Source organism: Sander vitreus, chromosome 3, assembly GCF_031162955.1.
Source record: "Sander vitreus isolate 19-12246 chromosome 3, sanVit1, whole genome shotgun sequence".
NCBI classification, from domain to species: domain Eukaryota; kingdom Metazoa; phylum Chordata; class Actinopteri; order Perciformes; family Percidae; genus Sander; species Sander vitreus.
The window spans coordinates 16,345,859-16,373,682 of record NC_135857.1 but is presented as its reverse complement, the minus strand read 5'-3'; the positions used below and the strand labels follow the sequence as shown (position 1 = coordinate 16,373,682).

Here is a 27,824-nt window from a genome sequence, read left to right as displayed (position 1 = left end):
GAGAGAGGAATGTCAGAAGTTATCAGTAACCAGGATCTACGAGGGAAAACTGTCTTGTTCGGTCTTTGAATTGAAAAAAAAAACTATTGAGAGTCACTTGGCTACACCTTGAGTATCGCAATGATATCATACAGTTAAGGTTAGGTTGATTAAAGACGTTATTGCATTACTTACTTTGGCCTTCACAACACAACGGTCATTAATGACTTGGTACTGCGTCTCTCTCACCCATCCACAGATCATCTGGTTATAAGCATCCAAACCTTTGTAGGATTTAAGGTCTTCCGCTGTGTATGGGCTCGGCGAGAAAACCATGTAGTTGACTATATCGGGATATGCAGCTGAAGGAAGAATCACCGGGTCGCCAAGGATCCAAGAAGAGGGAGCCAACTTGTAGGGATCTGCACCGCCAGTAAACTGTAATTTCTCAAAATATCGTGCCTTTTTTGTGGTCCAAGTCCTTCCATGCCTTTGCATCTTGGATGCGTTTTGATGAGCTTTTCTGTTGTTTAGACATAAAGTATTAAAGTATCCAAAGTGCACAATACACAATACAAACCCTCTATTCAGAACTCTGAAAACAAAAGTTCTACTTGCTGTCAACAACGTCGTACGGTCTGGCAGTGCGAGACTATGTCGCTTATAACCATAGACTGTTTATATTTACAGTCTATGCTTATAATAACACATGAGTTTGTAATGGTGGAAAATGCAGAGTAGCTGATTCAAATCTGTTGTAAACTAATTTATTAAAATCAAGCCAAAGCATTACATTCTGCTTACATGTTCACAACATAAAAGAAAAACCCAATGTCTGATGGAGACATGAAATATGAAATATTCATATTTTATTACAATTTTAGAATTTGTACATATTGTCTACTCATCCACATTTCATTTATACATTTATTACATAAATATACTCCAAAAAGTAGAACAAAAGACAAATTTAATATAAAACAAATTCAGAAACAAATGTAATACCTGACTCTGGGACAGAAGCTCGAGGAATGTACTTTTTTTTAACATAAAGGTCACCCAACATGGCAGAGTCATCTCATTTCCAAAAAAAGGTTGTACATCATTGATCATAGAAACAATTAGCAGGAGAATCAAGTTAATCCAATAATTCTGTTCATTACTATTGGCTTTGATAAGTCATATTCTTCACGTCAATACAAAACAAATCGAAAATTTAGGTTTGTCTTTGTTGGCTTTGATTATAAGATAAACATTAAGGTTAGCACACATCCAACATATAAGTTCCCTTGAACTGAGGACATAATTATAACCAACCAAAATACAATAACAAAATCCACCTCCTTCCAATATATTTTCCCCAACATTTAAGTAGCTACATATTTTAATTGCCCATAAATAACCTTATGATCACTTAATTGATCTGCAATCTGAGAATCCTTCACATAACACATGCAAAAATAAATACACTGCATGGCCTTTGACGCGACCCTTCCCTTGGACACTCACATCATGCAAATCAAAGGGTCTTGTCTTATCAAAGTCCTCATCATCTCTAATGACTAACAGGTTTCATCAGCTCTCACATGTGAACTGTTGGTTTTGTCATGAGATGAACGGACGTTAAAACAACTCCGTTATGGGGGAATTCTCAAAATAATAACTCCTTTGCCATGTAAAATTATTTGAAATGTTGATATGGCACCAGTAAGCATTGCAGTGAGTTAAGACTGGCCAAGATTGAGCGGAGCCACTAACATCCATGCTGTCAGGCAGCAGATGTGGCAAGTATGATTAACATGCAGACATTGATAAAACAAAATTTTCAACTAATCTAAACAATACTCGCATTAAGATTAAACCAAATTCACCAACAGGAACATCTGCTGAAGGGGAATCTACATAAAACAATCATCCATACATAATGTCAAGCAGTGTAGTTTAAATAAAACCAGGAACACATAAAAGATGACAAACAGTAGAACAAATGTTTATGAGTGTAATATAGAAAATTAAATTATTACAGTATGCATGTTGACCTATAAAGATAATATAAAAAACACCTGCACCAGAAAAGTGTGCTTAAAAAAAAAATAAAAAAAAATCTGAGCAGGTCACCACATGTAAACCTCATATCAGACCTCATGTCAAAAATAAAATAAAACAACACTGTGATCATGTGGCTAAATAAAGTTCAGATTTTGAAAAATCAGATCGCAACATACGCTGCTATTCCACCCTCCTTACCATTAAAGTTTATTTAAACAAACAAACCTGTTTTTTTAAATTATTTTAAAGTTTAGTCAGAACAGAAAACAGTAGAGTAGAGGGTCAAGTGTTTTGCAGCAGTAGTGCCATAATGTCGAGAGGATAAAGGGAAGCTGAAAATGTCAGAACATCTTACAACCTCCTCGCAGGTCCCTGATCCAAGTGTAACGTGCTATTGATGAGGTTGAGTGGTGGTTGGGTGGACACACGGGGATGTCAATGTTCTGGAGAGGAATAAAGGTTTCCTGGGCTTTTTTGTTTTTATCCCAGTTACAGAGAAACATGTTCATGTACACGGTGCTGTCCTGCGTTAATAGCCGTCTTTCTGAGTGTGCATTTGATCTTGGATCCTCTCCAGCATCTCCTGCATCCGCCGCAACTGTGAGGAGAGATAAGACAAGTGTTAGTGCTACAGTTTGATTTGACACATCCACAAGTTTACACATCTACTGTTGCATTTATGGCGGTGTGAAATCTGGGGGTGTCAACAAGTGGTGCAGCCTTTTAAACAGGCTAATTATTTACACGACACTGCACAGACAACAAATCAATACCACTCGGGAGATCGGACTGTTCTTTGCCGGGAACACCTGGCTCCTCCACCCGCCGCTTCACCTACACTAGAATGTATTCAATATTACAAAAGCAGCAAAATATACTCATATCTGGGTAACCAATTAATCATGTTGAGTTCTTTGGTTTTAGGGGGGGGGGGTCAAAAGACAAACTCAAATTTGTTCTTTTAGATTTATCACATAACAAACAAAACAGTTTTGTGCTGTGATTGTGCTTCTTGTTGTACTGCTTCATCAAATATAGCACCCAACGGCAAACCGTTTCCCTTTTTCCACTTCCCCAACACATAGTGAGATAGTACAGTGTCACAGTTAGGATTATTCAAGTTATTTTGAGTAACCGATTAATCGAAAAAAAATGTGTCTGATTAATCAATAAAAAAATCGATTATTCATTCGGTCTACTCCACATTGGGAAACAGTAAAAAAATACCCATTACAGTTTCCTACAGTCCACAGTGGCATCACCAAATGTCTTGTTGTCTTAACAACCCAAAAATATTAATTTTAATATAATCTAAGACAAGAAGAAGCAACAAGTTCGCACATTTGAGAAGCTGGAAACAACAAGTGTTATGCATTTGTGCTTAAGCAATGACTGAAACGATTATCAACATAGTTTCTAATTAATCAATTAGTTGATCGTTGCAGCTCTATTGTCGTGTTTAACCACATTTGTTTGTTACACAAAAAAATAAAAACAACTGAGGAGAAATTAGCTCTTTATTTGATAAAATAAATAGATTTAGTGGGGAAGGGGTTAGAACTGGAAGCATAACGCTTGTGATCATTCACCATGATCAGATTTATCATTGGCTGTATTTGATTATAATAAAAACCAACACCATGTACAATTATGTATGTCTGCTCTGTTCATCTTTAGTTAACTTAACTGGAACGTGATCACAGGGACTGGGCCCACACTATATTGAAAGAATTAAAATATTAAAAGCCTAAAAAAATATACATACACACACACACACCCATACATATATATACACATATATATAAGGGCTGTCAATCGATAAAAAAATTAATCTAATTACATACTCTGATTAATTAATTGAAATTAATCGCATACATAATTAACAGTGCCTGAACTGATACTTTTTAAGAAAGTAAAAAAAGAAAAGAAAAAAAAGGGTACTAAACAACAGTTGGTGACATTAAAGAACGGCTTGTTTATTGCTAAGGCCATATGGTCAAAATTAAATGATTTAATAATAATGTATAACAATAACTTATTTCACTAGTAAATTGCTGTTGAACGACAAAAACAACAACCAGATAGGAAAAGGACATTTACAATAACTTCAAATGCACCACGATGCTGTAGTTTACCAGTTTCAATGAACGCACCGTCTGTGTTGATTCTCCGACGGCAGCTGCAGATTGTTACATACCGGTGTTGAATCCTCTACAGTAAAACACAGTCAAACTTTACACCGTTTAGCGCTAGCTGTCAGCATTTTAACCGTGTTTAATCCAGCTACTAGCTAGCAGTAGGCTAACGTTAGCTGCTGTTGAGTATAGTGTTAACTAGCTAGCGGTAGGCTAACGTTAGCTGCTGTCGAGTATAGTGTTAACTAGCTAGCGGTAGGCTAACGTTAGCTGCTGTCGAGTATAGTGTTAACTAGCTAGCGGTAGGCTAACGTTAGCTGCTGTTGAGTATAGTGTTAACTAGCGTCACATGCAGCGGGGTTTGTGTTTCCTGTAACGTCTGTTTCAGAGCAGCAAAATATAATTGCTGGGGTATTAAAACACTATTGTTGAATTCTAACAATATTTAACCTTGTTTGCACAACTGACTGTGCATAACTTGCCATGAAACAAGATTAACGCAGGATGAAAATCAGTGTCGACTACTTGACCACTAAAAGTGGGATTATGAAACATTTTCCTATCCACAGTTCAAAGGGCCAAAGGACTTGCGAGGACAGGGGAGTAGGGGTTTAAATGTTCAATTACACCAATTCATGTTTTTGTGGCTACTCATTGTCAACCTCAGAAAACATGACCCGAATGTGCTTCAAAGAAATCTTATGGATAAATAAAATCTGTGAGCTAAAGACACTCAGAGGGCCTCATCAGAAAGATCTCTCTGATCTGAGCGTGTCTCTGTGTTGTGCTGAGAGTCTGAGTGCTCATGGTGAGCAGAATTGTGTTCAGACTTGTGCTCATGTTGGTGGTGCGAGTCCGGTTGTTGGTGGGCGCGTCGTACCTCCTCATCTTTCTCTCGGATGAGCTTTTCTGTATCGCTGTCCGCCACTCCAGGCCCCACGGGGATGGGGAAGTCTGTGCCGCTCTCTCTGGTTAGTTTACTGCAGAGAGATACACGTTGTAGAGGAATTCAACATTTACTGTATCACAAAGGGTGAGGCTAAAATTCTAGGTGAGTTATTGGTTAATCGTAGTGACTGCCGGATTTAACTGCATTACACATGGCTAATAAGGATCTGTAAAAGTCACTGAACATGGAAAATGTTTGGTATCAAATAAACAAACAGTGCATCTGTGTTGAGCATGGCAATATCACTGTGCCCAGACGTCAATGTCTTAAAGGGACAGCACATACGCACACAGACAATAGGTCAAGACCTGAGCTATGGCTGATCTTCAGTGTAAGTCTACTTATCACAGTCATCATCTCAAACTCAAAAACTGTCGTCTGCACAGCACAATACGTAAAGTAATTTAAGTCTGCCTCAAGCACTCGGTAATTAGTTGCTGTCAAACTAATGCTGTTGACAGACCTCATTAACACTTACAGCAAAAATACCAAATAGAAGAATCACGAAATATTTAAACTAATTTACATGTGCCTGTGAGGCTGAATATAGACAATAAAAAATATATGAAAATATTTTGTTACCCATTAAATACACTGAAAAATACATAAATAAAGAAATATTGGTCTTTAAATGTCTACATTTTCTATATATTTTATGTCTTGATATTTAAATGTCTGCTAGTTCTTCTACACTTCATTGCAGTATGTAAAGATCTCCCCTTTATTCAGTGTAAGCGTACTTGCGGTTGCGTTCCTTCACAACCATGCGTGTCATGCTCTGGATGCAATGGGCTCTGTAGTTCTCGTAGTGAGTCTCCCGGGTCACGTCCTTCAGATCTTGCATATGTGTGCGAACAAGCATGTTCCTCAGCTTCACAAAGTCACAGTGTGCCGAGTTCTCCACTGCAAACCACAGTGTGAGGATCAATTTCAACAATATATTTAGCATTCTTAAAAACTGCTGATACTGAATCATGTAGGCACACAAACACACACACACACACACACACACACATACACACTGTCATTAGCAACTTGTTCTGTATGTACGTCAATACAACACGTATGCAGTGTCTCTAAAGACTGTTTTACATGCTGTTACTATAAAATCACTTTAACTTGTGATGGAGTAGGAGAACAGGCCTACCCTCTACGATGCCCCAGGGATAGAGACGGCCTCGCACCCTCTTCCCTTTGGCCTCCACCACTGTGTTGCTGCCAATCACTGCAAAGGGAATGCTTTCCTTGTAGGGAGAACAGAAAAGGATGGTAAAATGAAAACAATGTTTCAAAGATATCTGGCAGGGGAGGGTGTACAGTAGATGAGTTAAGATTGGACCAGTGAGTGCTGCAGTGCAGATGAGTTTATTGTTATGTTTTTACTTTTCCACATTTGCCTACTCTGCCATCTTTCCTTTATTTATCATTTCTGCTCTCATCTGAAACTACTCTCCATATTTTTATTTTAAATAAATCATAACTTTCCATTCATTATTTAAATTCTTCCATCTCATATTCCCATTTGTCCTTTCTCTGCTGCAGTTAACACAGTGCTCTTAATAGAGGCTACTCAAGGACAGAGGCAAAGAGAGATATACTGACACACTGACTGTGTCCTCGCTGCCAAGAGAGCAAAAAACAATTGACTCATCAAGACTGTGTAGTCAGTAGTGGACTGACTGTCAAGGGCTTGTGTTATATTGTCTGTATATATATTTTAACATAACTGCACTCTATTAAGTGGATAATCTTCTTTTAATGTGTTCACAACAACAAAAGTGTCTAAAACTGAAAATCCTTAAAAATAAGAACAAAAATGTATTATGATATACATGTACTTGCTATTAGTTTATGTTTATTCTTGTTTATTGAAAGATCCATGTGGGCATCCATTTTTGCACATTGTCAACAAAGTGCAGTGTTGACATTAACAGCCTGCAAACTCCAAATTGTATAAAAGACAATGGACAGAAAGAGCAGAGAGAAATACACAGATCAGCTCTGTCTCTCACCTTCAGCTGAAGGTCCTGCTGCTTAAAGTCCTCATCTTCGTCGGAGTCACAGTCGGGGAACTGGTAAATCTTGATACCATACTGCTCAATCTCCTCTCGGATCTACGAGGACATAGACAACAGAGAAAGTACAGAGTGAAAACATGTATTTTGACTGTAGAAGACTGATACATGAGTTGTGTGAATCTCTGCTATGTAATGACAGTTAAAACACGTATAGATCAACAATTTATTGACTGAGATCAGCCTTGCCTTGATTTTCTTCTTCTTGACCTCACTAGGGGTGAGTGTGTCTGCTTTGGCCAAAATGGGCACGATGTTAACCTTCTCATGTAGAGCTTTCATAAATTCCACATCCAAAGGCCGGAGGCTAGAAGAGACACGGAACATACATGTACATTAAATACAGTGAGACACAATACCCTCAAAGTAGTCTCGCATTGCCAGACCTTCCTCCACAGCGCTGCAGAGGAGGGTCTGGCTAGACCACAAAGCATTCAGGGATGGGAGAAAGACGTGCTCTCTTGGGCTAGGCGCCGGACAGAGTCACGGTGCCTCTGCAAAATAGCCTCGGGAAGGAACTTGTTTTGGTGGAACATGTGTACGTTCAAAGGTTGTTTTAGTCGTGCAACAGAAAACTCAAATTCTACAGTCTAGCTAGCTGTCTGGATTTACCCTGCAGAGATCTGAGGAGCAGTTAACCATTGCCCTCATAAAATCGACCGGAGTTTAAAATGCCAACACAAAGAAAGCGGAAGGTGACGGACATCCATCAACTTCCGGCCGCACCTGAACAATCCTGGAAATGAAACGTCGTCGATATAGACTACCATTAAAGGAACACATTTCATTGTGTATATATCAGTGAGATATATTGAAAACATAGGAACAGATTTCCATAAATGTCCATAAATGACAGTTGCTGGGATCAAGGGACAAGGAATTTATCTTGGTGATGATCAAGATGTGTTTTTCTGCCACTAAACATGCTTTAATCCTGACTGTAGATGTATGTTGGCAGCATAAAATGTACTGTAAGACATAAGATGAGGTCTCTGGTCAATCAGTGGTGGCAGAGGTTTGCTCTAAGGGACCGCTTGGTGTCTGATGAGTAATGGCAGAAGCTCATCAACAGAGGGAGCAGTTTCTCCATCACTGTGACTTGCACTGCAGCATTACTTGAGGTTTACGGCATATTTGTTCTTTAATGAGCACAGTGATGTGGAACAGTGCACGTGCACAACTGCAGCAAAAAGAACCACATCAGCACAAACAATTGATTAGAGTACTGCACTAGACGTAAATTCACCTGAAGTCAGCTGCAGAACTGCTTTAACTCTAGGCAAGACCCCACTGCATTAACAATTCATAGGGCTAAATGCACTGCAAGTAAGTACTGGTGCACTAGATATTAACGATAAATCCCAATTACTTAGGTGGTTGTGTGTGTGCAGGAAAAAAAGAAGCTGTGTGCATGTTATTTAGAGAAGGTGAAGGTAGTCACTCGTCTGATGCAAATGCCAGCACAGACATTTCATCCTGCAGTAGAAAGGGCAGGGGTTAATATTTGCCATTATTAAGGGTGATAAGAAAGAAAGAGAGAGAGAGAGAGAGAGAGAGAGAGAGAGAGAGAGAGAGAGAGAGAGAGAGAGAGAGAGAGAGAGAGAGAGAGAGAGAGAGAGAGAGCTAATCCCTATGAGAGCATGGAGAATTTGTCATACCCATGACCAAAAGGTGAGATGAAATAGAGGCAGCAGTGTACGCGGTTGTCCTGGATGTTCTTGCGGTTGAGGCCACTCTCGTCCCTGAAGTACTGCTCAAACTGCTGGTCGATATAGTCAGCCACTGACTTCCAGCTAGAGCAGAAACACACGGGGACATTCGGTCTCTGGGGCAATGCAGGCTGTGCAACATCCAAAATACTGCACATGACTTTTCAAACACAGCAGAGCTAAAATGAGGTTATCCATCTATGCTCTGTGAATAGTTTCATTTTGGTTTTTCATTTCAGGTTATTTTATTCATTAAAGATTTTTGACATGTACCATTCAGTGTTGTTTACAGCATCCCCAAACCCAGGGGTGTCCACGATGGTGAGCTTCAGTTTGACACCTTTCTCTTCTATATCCACTGTGTGTTTGGTGATTTCTACCGTTTGTGTAATTCGCTCTAGGGGAAGGACACAAACAGACCACTGTACTTAATATCAGCCATGAGATATTGTAGGGCAAATGTTTAAAAAAGAAAAAAATATATTAAAATATCACCTTCAGCATTAAGCAGCTTTCTATCTTTGTAAAGATCTGTGAGAAAGAGACTGTTGACCAGGGTGGACTTTCCCAGGCCAGACTCTCCTTCAAACAAAGAACAACAAAAGAACAACGAAAAGAGCGAGGTTTAAGATTTTGTGATGTCTCTTCATAGTAAAAGGTGGGCTTAAGATCAAATGTCTGCTCATGTGCAAACAAGGACTTACCTGCCACCATGAGCGTGAAGTCAAATCCCTTCTTCACTGACTTGCGGTGCACCTGGTTTGGCAGCGTTGCAAAACCCACATATTCCTTATCCTGGTCCTAAAAAATACACACAAAGATGAAATAATACATCAGGGAAGCACACATCACCATGTATATATGATTGTGTAAAAATAATCATTTGCAGTGTTATCAACAACTACAAACCTTTGGTTGTCCTATTCACAGAATGTTAACTTTCCCACAAAAAGTTTGACACCTAAATAAACAAGCAAAAAAAGCATCGCTCCCATCACGGTGCTCCCATCACAACCTGTGCCGCCTAAAGAAACTGAGCACAAATCAACCTTTTTTTTAACCACCTGAAGCAACCAGTAGTTTTAAGCACAAGCTCAGTCACATCCTATGAACCGTCTTCATCAGTCTGAACTGTTCCAAAACATTACAGCACAAAAACCACATCGCTTTTAAAGCTGAACTCAACCACACAGATCTTGTTATGCTCTCTGGGTTTCTTCTCCTCGTGTTACCTCATTATTGTTGTACGGGTCAAATCGACCCCAGGGACTCTTGGGCCTGGTGGGACTGATGGGGCATGGCAAGTCAAACTCCACACTTCTGCTCTGCAGTAAACTGGGTTCTGAACCTGAATCCGACTGCGCCCTGCCTGCCACAGGGGGGCGCAAATATGACGGGGTGTGGGGGCGGTCTTCACCCTCAGCTTCCCTGTCTGCATCATGAGGCTCATGGCCATGATGGTGGTGGTGGTGCTTGTGGTCATGGTGGTGGTGGCCGTGCCCTCCTTGGTGGTGAGGGTCTTGCATAATGTTCTCCATCTCTGAGTCGTCTGAATGGCTTGAATGCTAGAGAGACGCCACAGTGGGTGGATGAGGCGGTGCAGAGGAACGGGTGAGATAAAAATAGAGGACGGAGGCAAAGATAGGTAAAGGAAAGTTCAAGTGTCAATGTGGAGGGTAGGGGGATCCAGAGAGCAGAAAATGCACACTTTTAGAAATGGTCACAATATTTTATGGTGATGGAAAATAATGCAACATAGGCAACATGCAAGTTGCAAATCAGCCTGTAATCACTTTCATTCATCATTAATGAGGATGGATCATGTTAGAGGTGAACAATAATACCAGAAATCTATCTCAGTGGATCTGTGTTATTGTATTACTATGCAACTAATATTTAATGAGCTGTAATACTTAGACATACATTAAATTGTACATTCCTGGAAGCAGAGAGTGAGTTTTTCCTACATTATAAATCTTCTGACCACTTCATACATTTTGCAGAGCTAATATGAGGCAAAAAGGCCTTCTTTATGTCGTTGTTAAAAGAAAGGACTATATCAGGCATTAGGTACATACGTTTATTCTTCATTCCTGAACTTCCAGGGGTAATATACACTAAGCCGTCACAAAAGAATTAAAGTGTAGCTTCTCCTGTAAGAGGATACACAGCTGAAGAGTAGGGTGTATATTCATGACTCCAGTTACCACAAACTAGTCTCTCTGCTAGTTGAGCACAAAGATAAATAATTCAGTGGCCCTCAGAAAGCAATGAGGCCATTTCAATTCAGCTGTAGGCCCATACTGTGACTCAGCACTCATGTTATGTTTATGCACTATGAATTAGCCGAGGGATAAAAGTAGAGTGGGTTGCTGGGACAGGACACGTGAAGATACAACTTTTAGTCTGTATGAAAAATACCTATGTATTGCTTTTTGTCGAGGCTAAACAAGGAAAGTTAAGTTTTCTAAATCACTTAAAGACTGCCACTAGAAGGGGAATTAAATAGGGAGTTCAATGGGTTTTAAGGGTGTCACTGGTACCTGTTCAGCATCATAATCTCCGCTGTGATTAGGGGAGGCAGGGCAAGAGTCCTGCTCGTCTGACGAAGAGTGAGCATCATGGTCACTTTCCTCCATTGCAACTGGGGCTACAGCGCACTCTGCAATCTCCAACCAGAAGGGAGCACACACATGGCGATGTTTATTAGGTTAAAGACCAGGGAGGGTCATGTCAGGAGAGGAAGAAGCAAAGAGTCCGCCATGAGGAAATTAGGTGCATGAGGTTCAAGAGCCGAGAGCGGTATGACAAAAGGAATGAATGTGTTCAGGCAAGACAGATGAAGACAAGAAGATGAAAAAAAAAAATCAAATGATTAAAATAAGGCAAAGTAACGACATACAGTATGAAACAACAACATACCATTTACCACAGGAAATGGTATGATTGCAGAGCAGATAACAAAGACCAAAGAGATGATTGAGCGATGCATAATGGCATTTTGAGGGCAGTTGTTTCCAGTCTTCCAATATAATGTTGGCCCAATCTGGCCTCCTGTCATTACAGCACGGCCCTAATGTTATTAGTTCCTCTGATATCGCTCCACTTAGTGTTTAAGACACTACCAAAAATGCACCGGTCCAGAAAATGTCAGTGCCTGCAGATACGATTATCTGTGCTTGCTGCAATTACATGATGTAGGGAGTCATTGGAAGTTTGATGAACAGCATAGTAAAACAGAGAGTCACACTTCTGCCCAAAGATTTCACTTATGCTTAGAGCCACTCTGTAGTCAGTAATCACTATTTGTTTCATTCCCTTGCATGTTACACTCCACTTGGAAGTACTTTAAGTCTGAAACAAAATTTAAAAAATATTATTTTAAGTATGATATCCCTACACCACTGTTCAACCAGAGTAAAAAAACATGTAATGTAAGCCAACAGAACATCCCTTCATGGTTTATGTCCTCCATCCATGGCCTACAGTTTTAATTATGCTGGGATTTAGAGCTTTAGGGCAGAGGAGAAATTGATAGTTTCACAGTTTAGGAAATCAGTGACCTGCTTTCCTGTGCTACAATCAAAGCACAGAGATCAATGCCCAACATGGTGGATCCTGTGACCTACATAGAAGAGATGGTCGATTGCAAAGCTTTGACAACTGTGGAGCAGAACTGCTAGATTTATCATTCAATTGCCTAATTTTTGCTTGATGTTGGTGTTAAAAAGCAGGCTGATGGTCAAAATCAGATGGAATGTTTAGCTAAAATCATGACTGCAGCGTATACCGAAACAACATTAAAACCAAATGCCTTCTTTCCTTTAGAAAAGTAGATCATACAAGTTTTATCTCAAACTCACCCCCATCCTCCATCTACACAGAGCCTCAACTCCTGTCTTGCAGTGCCTCACCTGTGGTACCTTTTATCAGCGCGTAAAGCCTCTTCTTCTTGCCTCTGCGTACACTGCTCTTCATGCCCTTTCACTTTCCAGCAGGCAGCAAGAAGCAGAGGCTCCAGCATTTATACGCCTCCATCCCAGAGGACACAGCACCCTTCAGCCCCATCGAGCCACTCAGCGCCCCCGGGAACTGATCAGCAGCATTGACGAGCCACGCGTCACAGTTCACATGCTTCACAACAACATGCTCTAATGCTGAATCTATTTACAAGTTGTAGCAGTAAAGCTCTTTATCAGACATGACACAACATATGTAGACAACGCTATTCAGACCTATGATTCTCCATGGCTAATATTAGCCGTGACTGTGTCAGACACACTCCAACATAACTGCACACTGATGGCTTAGTAGTTATAAAAAACCTGTATAGTGAGTGCAACCTGGGTATCCACCAAACTATAAGATGTATGAGCCACCTGAGCTACTTTATGTCCCATCATAATCACAAATGATATATTAAACATAACCCGCTATGCTAATGAGTTCACAATTAAGCTAAAAAATGAATTAATTAGAAACTATTTATATACCAACGTACTTGTCTTCACATACCACATTAAGCATTAAGTAGATTTCCTCATTCATATGCAAATTTAAGCAGCAAGTTGCTCCAAAATGTAATCTGACTATCGACTCTACGGGATGTTTGTCTTTACAAGACACAGAGCACCACGATGACAAAATGTCTGGAATTAAACCACTCACCCAGTTCTGATAAATGTTTAACAGCCACACCAGGTATAGTACTTTGCCAGTCCTTGAAAATGTCTCCTCCATTTTTTATATGCACATTAGGAACTTATATTTACATGTACGTATGTTACCTCCTTGAGGAGTGAGTTTATATTTTTCATTAAATTCAGAAGTTAAACCACTTTCCTTCAGTGGCATTCCTAAATGCTAACCCTACCTTTTAAGCTGGCTCACAGCTATCTACTATAAGCCACACATATCTACATAATATCTGGTTACACTCTTTAGATCAGTGAGGCATTACTGGTTGCAGGTAGTAGATTCACATGCCTCTAAGCACACAGAACACAGTGCAACCTTTTCCTCTCCCACTGAACCGGTCAGGTTATTAGTCCATGATGTTTTTAGTCTTGATATTTAAGACTTTGGAAAAAAAAACAGTTACAGCTGAAAGGATTTTACTGCATTAGAGAAGGGAAGGGATTTCATTGTTAATGGCATCTTTCCTTTTCTTTTTTATACATGCCTGCAGGTGACCAAACACACATACATTTCAAGACATCTCATGACAGTCAGATGGAGGAGAAAAAAAGACAGAAGATGTAATGGATCTCACTAAACGACGATGCACAAGAAGAACCAAGATGAACACAGCTCAAGAACAAAAGTGTTTTGTTATGGAAAGCAGTTTTATCGATGACATCATGCTTTTCAATCAGAGCTACTTTGTGTTCCTGGCACACAGCTGTGTGAAGTAGGAAAAGCTCAGGGTTTGAGGTTTGTATTAGCATTCCCTCCAAAAAGGATATGGGAGAATTATTATGCTTCAGTAATCTTAGAAGTTCAACAGAGAAGAGAGATTTGATCAGATTTCTACTGTGTGCACTTTTTCCACATGCAAACATTTCCACTAGTCCAGAACTTTAGTAAGCCATTTGAGTTTCTCCTGTCACACAGAAGCAGTAGCACTCGATCCTTTGCTTGATTTTAATCCCACTGAATTGCTCTCTTGCGTCACTCACTAAACTCCAGTTTTCCACAGATCCACAACAATCCAGGTGGAAGTCAGACTGTGCAGGGTATTGTGTTGTAACTTGCCAACTCTCCAAAAAAATAAGACAAAAACGTAATTGTATACAATATATCACATAATAGTTAAGTGTCAAATGTAGAACTAATGTGTTACAGTGTACTATTCATCAACAAATGTGTGTTTGTGATCAGCAAAAACACCCTTCTACAAGTCTCATACGCAGGTATTTCCTTTAAGTCAGCCTGTTCAAACTGAAAAACACAGCCACTTCCAGATCACAGCCAACAGAAAACCAAAGCCAGGTGTGTAGCAGATAAATCAATAAAACTTATTAAACATATGATTGACTGGCCATACAAACATCAATGCAACTCTGGTAAGTCATCCCAACACGTAAATCCCATATTATGCACAATCATTATTCCTTTCAAAATAAAACAAGGTTAGTCGATTAAAAGGTTTGGAAAGGGAACCAACAAACAAGATAATCCAAAACCCTGACCTCTTTTACAACAAAAAACTGTGGCTTAATTTTGTGTGAGAATTATTTCCCCTCATTATTTTTCCCTCATCCTTATTCTGCAATATTAATTATATGATGAGAAAACAGTATTCTATATAAAAAAATAAAACCTAATGGGCTCCGACATCAATTTCACAAATTTCCATTAGGCAGCCACACAGAGTCTCCTACTGGAACGAGTCACAGCTGAGACCTGAACCAATTACAATTTCCATAACTGGCCCAACTGACATTTCAGTTCCTCTTGAGAGTTTATGGCTTTAGTTCATTATGACTAATAAGCAACCTTTATCAGCAGTGATGCCATGCAGAGTTTGTCAGCGATGAAGCAGAACATAAATAAGCTTCAGACCAGGTAAAACCACAGCGTGGCTGGTTCACATCCAGAGTGGCATAAAGCAACTGAGGCCCTTGAGTGAGACACATGGCTGGAAATGGCTCAGACAAGCTAAAAACACTTTAGGATTACAATTGTGACAAATAAGCATTCATATACAGAGAGACAACTCAAGTGCACTTGGCTTTAAAGTCTTTTTCTCATAATACTTAAAGCTATAGTGCGTATGTTTCGGTCGCCCCCATGAGGAATTCTAAATGAAAACAACACTGTCGGCTCGTCCACATGATACAGCCTTCAGTTATCAAGCACCCGCCCCCACCCCTCCCTCCACGCAGTTGCAAATAGCCAAGAAGGACACGGAGGATTAAAAAATATGATGGACTCTTCAGAAGAGGTAATTTTCTTCACTCGAGCTTCTGCGCAGGAAAGTCACTGGACGACACAATCTTCTGAACATAGTGTGACGACTCCTAGGCCTATTAAGTCCCTCTGGTTGCTGGGATCTGGGGATTGGCTAATGAGGACTGATGATTGACACCTGGATCAACTGATTGCTCACATATCCCACATATAAATATGAGTGCTTGGGCAGTCATTCTCTCTCCCTCCTCAAGGTTGCTTGGTTTGTTTGGATTTTTGGTTTATTTTTGCGTTCTAGCTTTGATACATTTACACACATCCATACATTACACACATTACTGATTAACTGATTGCACGTTTATCTTTGTTAATATAAATAAATTGGATTTAATTGAACAACCATGTATGTCTCCACCTTTTGTCATGTCAATGTTGAGGTAAACAAGTAGTGCTTAAATGTTTGGTGTGGCCTTGTTTTAACTGGCGTTCTCCTCTGTGAGGTTTTGCAGCAGGTTCTATTAGAGAGTCTGTTGCAGGGGACTTCGTTAGTGTGACGGGGAAAGTGGTTGGAGCTATATGCTCGGGATCACATCCATGGTGTTCTGAGGGTAACTGAGGGCTTTTTCAGACCCACTGGTTTATAGTGAATAAATACCCGCCACCTGTACCTGTCCGAAGACTAGGGATGAGTTTAGTTAGCTAGTTTGTTGTACTAGTTAGTTTAGAATGGGGAGACTCCAGTTTGTTTGACTTTATATATGTTTTGGGCCATTTGGGTTTTGGGAGGATTTGTTTGCTTCACATTGAGTATTACGTTTGCTTCACATTGAGTATTACGTTTGCTACATTTGATTTGTTATGTCTAATATTGTTGAATTTCATTCAGGGTCCATCTGTTGAGTTGCTAGAGCGATGTAATAAAGAGCAGCTGAAGAACATTGCTCAGTGTTACTCCATTGATGTTGACCTCAAGTGCACAAAGGAGGTCCTGAAGTGTGTCAATATGGCCAACTTGACGGAAGAGGGAGTGTTGGGGGACGAGGGAGGTAAGAGTGGTGTAACTACTTCCACTACTGCTTTAACATTTGAAGAACAAAAAGTATTATTGGTTTTGAAAATGGAACATGAACAGGAATTGGAGAGAATCAAATTCAGAAAGGAACAACTGAAATTTGATTTGGAAGTTCAAAAATTAACATTGCTGAAAGAGGGCAAAATCTCTGCATCGGCTTTGAATTTGGAAACGCCTCGTGTATATTTTGATGTTCCAAGCAATTTGAGGTTATTACCAAAGTTTAATGAAAGTGATGTGGAGATTTTCTTCAGTTTGTTTGAGCGGGTTGCAGATTCAAGAGACTGGCATGATGAGGAGCGAACTTTGTTGATACAGTGTGTTTTTACTGGTAAAGCACAGCAGGCTTACTCAGCTTTGTCTTCTGCAGCCTGTAAAGTGTACAATACGGTAAAATCGGCTGTCTTGAAGGCATATGAGCTTGTTCCTGAGGCATATCGGCAACGCTTCAGGGGCTGCGGGAAGACTGGGGAACAAACACATGTTGAGTTTGCCAGGGATTTGACATTACATTTTAATCGTTGGTGCGCTTCTTCTGGTGTTACAACGTTTAAGGCATTATGTGATCTAGTGGTTCTAGAACAGTTTAAACAGTCTGTGCCCAATTATGTTGCGACCTATGTTAATGAACACAAGGTTAAGTGTCCAAGTGAGGCTGCAGTGCTAGCCGATGAATATGTGTTGACACGCAAACGTATTTTTGGTGAGCGGTACTACAATGAACAATTTCCCAAGGCAGGGTTTATGTCCCCAAAGTTGGATAGATAACCTAAAGAAAAAAGTGACTCTACTGTGTGCAATTATTGCCATCAAATTGGTCATTGGAAAAAAGAATGTCCTGTACTAAAAGAAAAAAGTAAGATGTACAATGTCAAGTCAGCTGGTTTGGCTACCACTATTCAGAGGTCTACACCTGGTATTGTAGCAGAACTGTTGGCTCCTTTTCAGATGCAGGTTAAACCAGTAAATACTTCAGAGATTGACTTGTGTTATGCTCCATTTATGTTTGAAGGCTTTGTGAAGCTGCTTAGTAGTGATGCAGTTCCAATAAAAATCTTGAGAGACTCAAGAGCATCGCGAAGCTTTGTGAGGGGAAATATTTTGCCCTTTTCTCCCTTATCAGACACGGGTAGCTGTGTTCCCGTTCAGGGAATGGGTCTGCAGACTATGTTTGTGCCTGTGCACAAAGTGCATTTGTCATGTAATTTGGTACAGGGGGAAGTAGAAGTAGGTGTTCGTCCAGAACTGCCAGTTGACGGAATTGACTTTATTTTGGGAAATGACCTGGTAGGAGGTCATGTGTGGCCAGATGATGTGAGACAAAACGGTGTAGACTTACCTGACCAGCCAATACACATAAATATGTCTGCTTTCGTTTCAGAAACTCCAGAGGTCCCTGAAATAGAGGCAGTGAATACAGTCTCGTCTTCAGACTACGCAAGTGGCCACTAATCTGGAGTAAAATGTTTCTACGGTTGGTGTTGTGACTCGTGCTATGACGGCTGCTCTGGCTGACTTTTGGCTGAAAGTACAGGGTTCAGTCCCAATGAGCTGGTTTTTGCCCACACGGTTCGTGGTCCTTTGGTGGTCGTTTGTGATCAGTGGATGTCGACTGACACTCCAAAGAACTTGATTACATATGTAAATGGTTTCAGGCAAAGGCTTTATGAGGCTGGAAAAATTGCTAAACAAAGATTGCATTTGTCTCAGGAAAAAATGAAAAGACTGTTTGACCGCAAAGTGGAGTGTCGGGAATTTAGTGCAGGAGATCAGGTTTTGGTTCTGTTGCCACTTGTTGAATCCCCATTTCAGGCAAAATTCTTTGGTCCACGTAAAGTTATCTGTCGAGTTTCTGAACAAAATTACTTGGTAGAGATGCCTGGTAAAAGAAAGAAAGATGAGTGGGGATGAGTTTAGTTAGCTAGTTTGTTGTACTAGCTTAGAATGGGGAGACTCCAGTTTGTTTGACTTTATATATGTTTTGGGCCATTTGGGTTTTGGGAGGATTTGTTTGCTTCACATTGAGTATTACGTTTGCTACATTTGATTTGTTATGTCTAATATTGTTGAATTTCATTCAGGGTCCATCTGTTGAGTTGCTAGAGCGATGTAATAAAGAGCAGCTGAAGAAGATTGCTCAGCATTACTCCATTGATGTTGACCTCAAGTGCACAAAGGAGGTCCTGAAGTGTGTCATTATGGCCAACTTGTTAATATATATTATATATAATATATTAATATAAATACATTGGATTTAATTGAACAACCATGTGTGTCTCCACCTTTTGTCATGCCTTTGAGCCAGGTCGTTGCTCTCTTTCATTTGTTCATTAATATCAAAAAGTTATGCACTAAAGCTTTAAAACATTTTCTACATAGCCAAATAAATGAGACATGAGCCATTAAACAAAGGTATGTGGACAGGAACGTTAAGTCTTAAGTAATGACAACATATCTTTCTTTCTCAACAGCTGCTTCTTTGGCATTTCCTGCAATACATGTGTGTTGATGCCTCTTAACAGACTCACATGCTGAACTTCATCTTGTGCCCAATCTAAGATATCCGAGAGGAGATGCTGGCCTGGAATGTCCGGTTTGTCATGTGAATTGAGGAAAGTGGGGCTAAAGCAGCAATTGGATCACAGAGCACTATATTGCATAAACAATTCAGTACCAAGGGATCCAATACTTTTAATTAATTTTAATGAGCAGTCTGAGGGGCAAATGACAGGTTGCTGCAAAACTACAGAAACAAATCCCCTTTTCAGTCGAAGCATATCAAAGAGACCATTGTAAGACTCTTGAGTATGTCAGAGAGAGATGTAGGACATATTTTACGATGGGACTAAAGCTCATGTAGTCCCTGAGAAACAATTGAAGGACATGAAACCCACTTCAACATAAACAAGTTGTGTGGTTGACTTCGTTGCTTTGTTAGTGTTGGATCATGGTAGTGGATTTGGCTGCCACAGTGCTGATGGATTAGGATTTGTTGCATGAAACACAGCTCTCGGGGGGAAAGCCCACTTCAAATGCAACCTGTATGACATGGGAAATGCAATCAGAAGCTGCCAGAAGTCAAAGAACCTATACAGCGTGTTATTGACCTTACATGATGAAAGCAGATTTCAGCTTGGGAGGAAATGCAGTCAACAGACTATTATAATCCAGCTACAACAATTACTATTGCTATTATTCAAAAAATGCTAAATCATTTTTGCTTGGCAGGCTTTGCCCTGGTAGGCAGGAATGCTTACATAACTGTATGCTGGTCAAGTGAGGGAGTTGCAGTTACCAATTTTCATACACCGTGATCTGAAGCTCCTGTTGAACTTTAGACAGTTTTTCAAGAAAAAGTATGATTATAAATGTGGATATTCAAAGGCAATCACAACATCAACAACGCTCGTGTTTATTCCTCTTTAAAAAGTGAATGTTGGAATGCACACGCTGAATACCAGTGAGGTTTCCCCTTGTGGCGAGGTCAGTAGCAGGTGGTGAAGTGAGCCATGTGCACTCTGTGTGAATGCTGTGGTTGTTTGGATAGTTATAGCAGGGCTCTGTGTGAAGCTGGCTTAGTACACAGAGAGAGAAATAGTCCCCCTTCACCACACACTCCCACAGCTACAGCTAGAGCTGATGCACATTTCTACATGACCAAAACTCCACATATTTAATGCAACAGAAAACATAATTAGGACCTGCACTTCCTCTGTGCATTACCAGTGTATATACTTTAAGTGAGAGGAAGATAAAAAGATGCCAGTGCACTTAAGATTTGTGCATCTCCATCCCAAATGTATTCCTGTCAGTGTCTTCCACCATCAGAGCCTACGACAATCACCACACCCTCAATGCATTAAGCTGTCACACCTCAATACAAGCATGCTTTTACATCTTATAGGGGGACAGCAGGGAAAAGCTCAACTCCACTGTTTTCTGCAGTCATGTGGAAAACAGATACTCCTCAGTAGCTTTGCAGAAAATTGTCATTACTTATACAGTATGTACATATTTTAGCACAGAGCCTGGTCACATGCATTCATGTGAATGGTCCAGCTTGTGTATACTACACTATATATGCAGTGCACAGGGGAAACCTGCAGCCACAGACAACTATGTTGGATTGTTAGAAAGAAAAAACAGAGTAAGCCACAAACAGAGATGCACTGTCAGCTGTAAGGAAAGCAATGAGCACATACCTCTGTATCACTGGTTGTTTCTGAATTTGCTGCCATATTATCCCTTCAGAACTAGTGGTATTCCTTTAGTTTCACCCGACAGCTATAGAAGAGACAAAACCCTTTAACAAAAAAGGGCCTTTGGAAAGCTCCTTAGACTGAGGGTCACTTCTTTAGTTTCAGGGCACCTCACGTTATATAAGCACACCTATTTCCCCTGCATCACCAATCAGATGGCACCCAGTTTTCTTTTACAACTCTCCCCACCCCCACACACTTAGACTGAAAATGTCTTTTTTAAAACAGGTACACCTTTGATCTCTGCCACTCTGCATCTAGAGCATTTCAATAGCTCCACCCTGCTCTTGTGTTTTGGCCAATCTGCAGCCAATATGCAGATGAGCTGCAGCTAAAGTGACGGCAGATTGTGTCTGCAGAGACGTCCTGACTTCAGAGGAGGTGATACTCTGTAGGGAGCTTGACAACATCTGCCTTGTTGCCTTACAACAAGCCTGTCGTGCCCTCAATCTTAAAGACACACGTGAAATCATAACACACAAATGATCATACACACACACTGACGAAATCTTTGTCACTAGCAAACGTGCATGAATGAAGACTGTAAATATGTCTCAACTGATCCAGACATTAACTACGAATGGAATAATTAAAGGTGGGGAAACATGAATCAATCAAATCAGAATTACAAAAATCGAAGATTTGTGATCTGAGCATCAGAGGAACACAACAGCAGTGTGCACATAACTTCTTACAATGGGCATCACATCCAACCCAGACCTCCCAGCTGGCAGTACCAGGGAACAGAGTGGTACAAGAGGAATCAGTGTGTGTGTGTGTGTGTGTGTGTGTGTGTGTGTGTGTGTGTGTGTCCATGGTGGGGACGAGAGGTGACTTGTGGCCTACATGCCACAAATAATCTTTTTATCTCACACACACACACACACACACACACACACACACACACACACACACTTAAGTGGGCCAAAGCAACAAAGCTTTTCCATTAATCTTGATGGATCTCAGTGCTTTGCAAGTCTTATAATACTGGGGATTTTGTGATTAAGTTATTGCTTTGGATCTTGTCCAGAAGTGAATAAGCTCAATGACTCTCAGCTTTATACTGTACGACTTGTAAAAAGAGACATTCATAAGACTGTGACAGTCCCATTGACTTACCACAGCCCAACACGGTCTTATCCACAAAGAAGGAGATCTAGTTGGAAAAGCTCAGCTTGTATCTGGGATCTAATGTTCAGTCTTTCAGTTTAACATGAGAAAAAAGGGAGAAAAAACAGAAGCACAATTCAGCTGAGAATTCATTTTCTGCCTATGGCAGGGAGAACTAAATGTAACATGATCCCAATCTTAATAGCTTGCACTGCAAAGTGTGCCAACTTACACAACAGTAATAACTACCATACTGTAAGTAGTAGACAGAAAATAACAAAATAGTATCAGGCCAACAGACATGCCAGTCTAACAAACCACACAGTAGGCAAATATCACTTAAACCGCCCTCTTAATGTGACAAATGTACAGAATTGGCCTGGATGAGAGGGGCAGAATGTAGGCTATCAGACATGAGACGTTACTTCCTGTAAGGAAAGGTGGTGTCTGGGGAAACGACTTCAGGTCTGCTTTAATCCTCTCTGGCTGGTCCTCATCATGAGGGTGATTATCATGGGTCGTCTGAAAGGGCTGACAGTGCCCAAGGGATGGATGGCTTTACATATACAATCTCAGGCTGCATGCACAGACACGCTCATGTACATGCATTAACTATAGGTTGGCCTGCACACACACAATGGTCAGACACGACAGTAAAGTACTGTCTATGGTGCTGTGAGGATCACATTGCCGGTCGTAATTAAAATGTCTCTAGGTTTACATTGTGAGGTCGTCTGGCTCGGGTCCAGCAGGGCCAAAATGACTTCCTTGATAAAATCCACTGCACACAGACCAGCATCTGCAGCCAACAAACGCTGGTTTTAACAAAAGACCCCAGTTAACAACTTAGAGAGGAGTCTGATCTTGCATCTTCACAAAGCATGACTGTATGTGGAGCTGTGTAAGAGAAAAATGTAATTTACTTATTGCAGAGGATGCTGCTGTGCCCCATGGAAGCAGACAGTGGAGGGAGGGTAGTGCCACCTGCTGCTCATGACTGGGGAAAACAGCAGGACTGTTGTGCAGCTGTAGATATGCATACAAGTCTTTGTGTATTATACATAGTATTTATTGTATGTCATTGGCCTTTTCACAGCAGGTGTTTTGACTTTTAGTAGCAGAAAGGCATAGGTATTACTAATGACATTAACAATGGCTTTGCTCTATCCAGTAAGCCATGACAGAGAATACCAGGACTCTAAAGCAGCTAAAAGGATTCCAGCTGTCATTAATGCTATTATTTACACCTCTGCTTCTCCTGCTGTGACATGTACAAATTTAAATTATATCGCCACAATACCATTTCCAATCAAAGTTAATATTGCAATATTGCAGATACATACTGTACACACCGGCTCTGAACACAACTTTCAGCCCAAGCACGAGCAGTCCTGTGACTTTCTCTACATCAGGGTGTTTTGTGCAAGTGAATACTTGAGAGGAAAATCCAGGAAAGAATGAAAACCTGTGTAGTTTGAGGCCAACAGGAAATATGCAGAAAATATGCTGAAACTTTGAATTAGATATACATTTTCTCCTGAGCTGTCTGAGAAACTGGATGAAACGTCGTAACAGTACAGTAACAGTCAGTGGATGTTGACGCCCTCTGAAGCAGATATCCACCATCTCTGCAGGAACATAAATATTGTTCAACAATAGCTAGGAATGCTAGATCTGTTGAATTTATACTTCCTACACTTCCTCCTCCATTCAATTAAGGCTCTTTATCTGACACAAAGCGATTCCTGTTGGAAACCAGCTAAAGCATTTTCTTACTTTGTCCCCCCCCCCAAAAAAAGGCAGCATGGTGCAACAAAGGCTCATGTGGGTCTGGAGAGGGGGGTGTTTTCTGCTGGACGGCTTAAAGAAAGGGGAGAGGCTTTTCCAGATTACAATTGAGGAATTCCTTTGATAATTTAATCACACTGTATATTACAATCAACAGTACTCTAAAAGGTTTACAGGTTTACGAGGGACATAGCTGATGCCAGGCGCAGTCACCTGTGGCTTGTCCAGTCTGTAGGTCCACTGACCCACATGAACCTGCTCTGCCTGCAGAGAGTGTGATTTCCAGCCGGCCCAAAATCTGTCCCAAGATCATTTTAGCTAAATTTTTTCTATTTGACTTATTACTCTTGAGAGAGCTACATATCAAATCAAAAAGAATCAAAAGGAAAACAGCACAAAATAAGGTAATTATGGCCATATGAACTGTATTCAGTTTGCACTGTTCTGTTTGTAATCTCCTCTAACCGTATGAGAAGTCTGAACTGCATCATTAGCAAGGTATAATGCATGGTGTAATATCGCTAAATTAAGAAAGAGTTGTTTAAAATATAGAGCAAATTTAGAGCTTATCAAAATCAGACATGCACACACAAGCAGCACACTTCAGAAGTCACAACAAAAAGTTTGGTTTCCCCTGAACGCTTTTATTCCACCATCTTTGGCAGGAACCTGGACATTTTAATAAGTGTTATTTCTCAGCCATTATTTAAAATGAGAACCATGCATTTTTATGCCTGGTTCCACGGACATGCAGATAGCCGTTCCACAGAACAAACTGACTTGGATCCAGTCTAGAAAAGGTGTTATTAGTATTTAGTTAGACTGGTGTGTTGCACCCAAACAGAGCAGAGAAAAACCGACACCTGCAAGAAAAAAAGTGACTGCAGACAAAACAAGCCCACCATCTGCTGGGCAGTGAACTCCGTCTGCCCTGGTGAAAGGAAGTCACTGGGTTGTTGTGTGGCCTCGCTTCTGCAACACTGAATTCCAGCCTGTGTAACTTTCACATTACATGAACATAAACCACCTTGTGTGATTTTTGGCTCCTGCCTGGCCTTATCACAATGCTACTGAAGAGGGTGAAGTCTGAAGTAGGAGCCACAGATCTGCTGAAACAGTGTTGGCATTGTGTCTTGAATAGACTCAATAAGAGAAATTGTGTCTGGACTGGGTTTTCCTGTCTTGATAAAGGTGCCAATTGAATGGAAAGAAACAGAAAGTCACTAAACTATTCTCAGATTCATTACTTTTGCAACAGTAGATTAAAAAAGCGCAAGTGGCAGTCCTCAGGGCAGGCAATGTTAGAGGTTGACTGTTCATTACATCATGTGCAATATGCACATTTGGACTAAAGTGTAAGTTTGCACTGCAGGCAAAACACATGCCTGGGAGATAATCTATAAAGTTTAACAACTTGCCATCTTACTGCTACATGAACATTATCTGCCCTATTTTGTCAAATTTGAGCTTGGCCTCCCAAAGTTTTGTTGAATGTCTTAAAAAGTGAACCAAAAATGTATCTCAGCGACCTGTATAATAAAGAATTTAATGAGCAACCCAAACCAGCAGCTGTTTGTGCACTTTAAAACAGTTTACCAGTATTTATCTCATTAGTAGCCATCTCTGCAACTAGAAGCATCACCTTGAATAATCCCTTTTTACTGCTTTTACTCCTGCTGTGACTCTGCAGGAAGAGCAAGTCATCCACAAATCGCATGATTGGTGGATCAATTCCCGGCTTCTACTGTCAACACATCAAAGTGTCAGACACTAAACCCCAAATTGCTCCTGCATGGTAGCTCGCTGCCATTGATGTCCATTTACAATTTAAGAGTTACCACATGGAGAAAAAAATTGTAAGGTTTCAGATTTCTTCTCTGTAGATAGTGTCTATAGATAGAAGCAGAAAGTACTTGAGTGTGTGAGGGTTTCATCTGGATCCAATATTTGTCAAGAGCGAAACTGCATTGGTTTTCATAGGACCCCTCCTGGGCCGCCTGGGGTCATCTCCCTGGTGACTGAGCTGTTGATCTCGTATGTCAAAGATTGTTAAGCTCCAAACAGCATCATTGATTGACAAGCGGCAGCCCCCAAATTGAGCGTACAAGAGCCTGTGAGTGATGCTCCAGACACCACATGAGGAGTCTCTGTGTGCTCAGCATTAGGAAGCGGTTAGCCTAATGAGCAGGTTAGTAGTTCAGAAAATCTCTCCACACGCTAGGGCTAAAAGCTGTTATAAAGGCTGGAGGAACATGGCTGTTGCATCTGGGCTTCACCTGTGAATGAGCCAACTAGAGCAGATTTTCCACCATGTGGTCCTTAAAGGAAAACGCCACCGTTTGTTAAAATAGGGTTATTCACCGTCTCCTCTATATTTATATAGGTGGGCAAACGCATTTGTCTCAGTGCATGTAGCCTACTTCCACTCAATATAATCCCAAATCAATATCTGCCTAGGAAATCGCCTAGTCTTAATCTGCATTGCTATTTGTACTCGTTGTGAATACGCAGGCCACAAGAAGTAATTAGGTTTTGTTTTTGTTGTTGTTGGGTCACTTTTACTCACAACATAGGATTCCATTCACTACGCTAAGCTAAGCTAGCGGCGGCGCTGCCGGACTAAGACATTGCATGCACTGAGACAAAAATGCGTTTGCCCGCCTATATAAATATAGAGCAGAATTATGAATAAGTAAATAACCCTATTTCAACAAACGGTGGCGTATTCCTTTAACAGTATCTGCTCTCATAGGTTGTTAAACAGTTTCAGTCAGTCTGAAGTCTGTGAAAAAGTAACATTTACATTTAGACAACTCTTTTACATGACAAACACAGAATAATAGTCAAACTAACTGATTTCTGATAATAATAAGGATTCAGAGATATGCGTCAACCTGTGATTTATACCCTCAACAGATGGTGTTAGTGACTTCTGGGGTGGTGCCAGACTGGCATGGGCTCCAACATGAACTATACATAATTGTCCCCTTCCTCTTTCTCTTTCCATCTGTTCTCTTCCTACTGGATGTAATCCGCTTCTCTAATCTTGATGCCCAAACACACCAAGAGCCACAAAAAAAACTTACACACAAAAAGCTTGGAAACCTCAACACAAGTCCCCACACACACAAATCGGATGTCTTGCCAACTGACTCATCTGTGATGCCAGTGACTTCAGCAGCTCACACATACGTTGTGCTAACTAATGCAACCCCTTCATATGGGATTCACACTCCTCTGCCTCAGAATCTGGTTTACAGTTGCCTTATACTGTATAGCTGGAATTAAACTATAGAAACATCTGCCAGGAGCAGTCCCACACACATGAAAAAGCCCCAACTCTCACTACTGTACATCCCTTTCACCTCAGTAACACTGTTAGCAAGAACATATGAATCTCACGACATGCAGGTAGACAGAGTGACTCCAGCCAGTCATTCACACATAATTAAAAACACAATTTTCCTTATAAAGACTCCTGACTGGTTCGGAGGACACCGTGCAGGGAGAAACGCAGGTAAACAACTGGTCAGAGCATCAGACTGTCAAAAGCTGAAAGCAGATTGATAAATGCTTATCTCACTTCTCATCACAATGCAGATACGTTGCACTTACCATTCTCCAGATGGCCAAGACAGACAGACACACACAACCCAGTAGAGGACAGCGACCGACTGTGAGCTGCTCCAGGTCTGTACGGACAAACCAGCAGAGCTACACAGTCTTACAGGCAGACATTAATAACGCAATGCTGCACACGGACACATGCTGCATACCGGCATGACTG

At 40.7% G+C, this 27,824-nt stretch overlaps 1 protein-coding gene across 1 annotated transcript; it reads right to left on the bottom strand.

The window, feature by feature from the left end:
* Positions 1 to 730: 730 nt before the first annotated feature.
* Positions 731 to 27,824, bottom strand: septin4b (septin 4b). The gene is made up of 11 exons (XM_078246252.1): positions 27,653 to 27,824; positions 9,601 to 9,697; positions 9,392 to 9,478; positions 9,170 to 9,293; positions 8,846 to 8,980; positions 7,377 to 7,494; positions 7,125 to 7,226; positions 6,260 to 6,356; positions 5,853 to 6,015; positions 5,044 to 5,143; positions 731 to 2,626 (listed from the first exon to the last, which is right to left on the bottom strand). Exons 1-11 carry the CDS (start codon positions 27,653 to 27,655, stop codon positions 2,558 to 2,560), a joined length of 1,095 nt encoding a protein of 364 aa, XP_078102378.1. The 5' UTR covers positions 27,656 to 27,824; the 3' UTR covers positions 731 to 2,557.

Excerpts from the sequence above, each read along its gene's own strand:
- septin4b (XM_078246252.1), bottom strand. Across the intron at positions 9,479-9,600 it reads CTTCACGCTCATGGTGGCAG|GAGAGTCTGGCCTGGGAAAG; the intron begins GTAAGTCCTTGT and ends CTTTGTTTGAAG. Across the intron at positions 7,227-7,376 it reads TCAAGAAGAAGAAAATCAAG|ATCCGAGAGGAGATTGAGCA; the intron begins GCAAGGCTGATC and ends ATGTCCTCGTAG.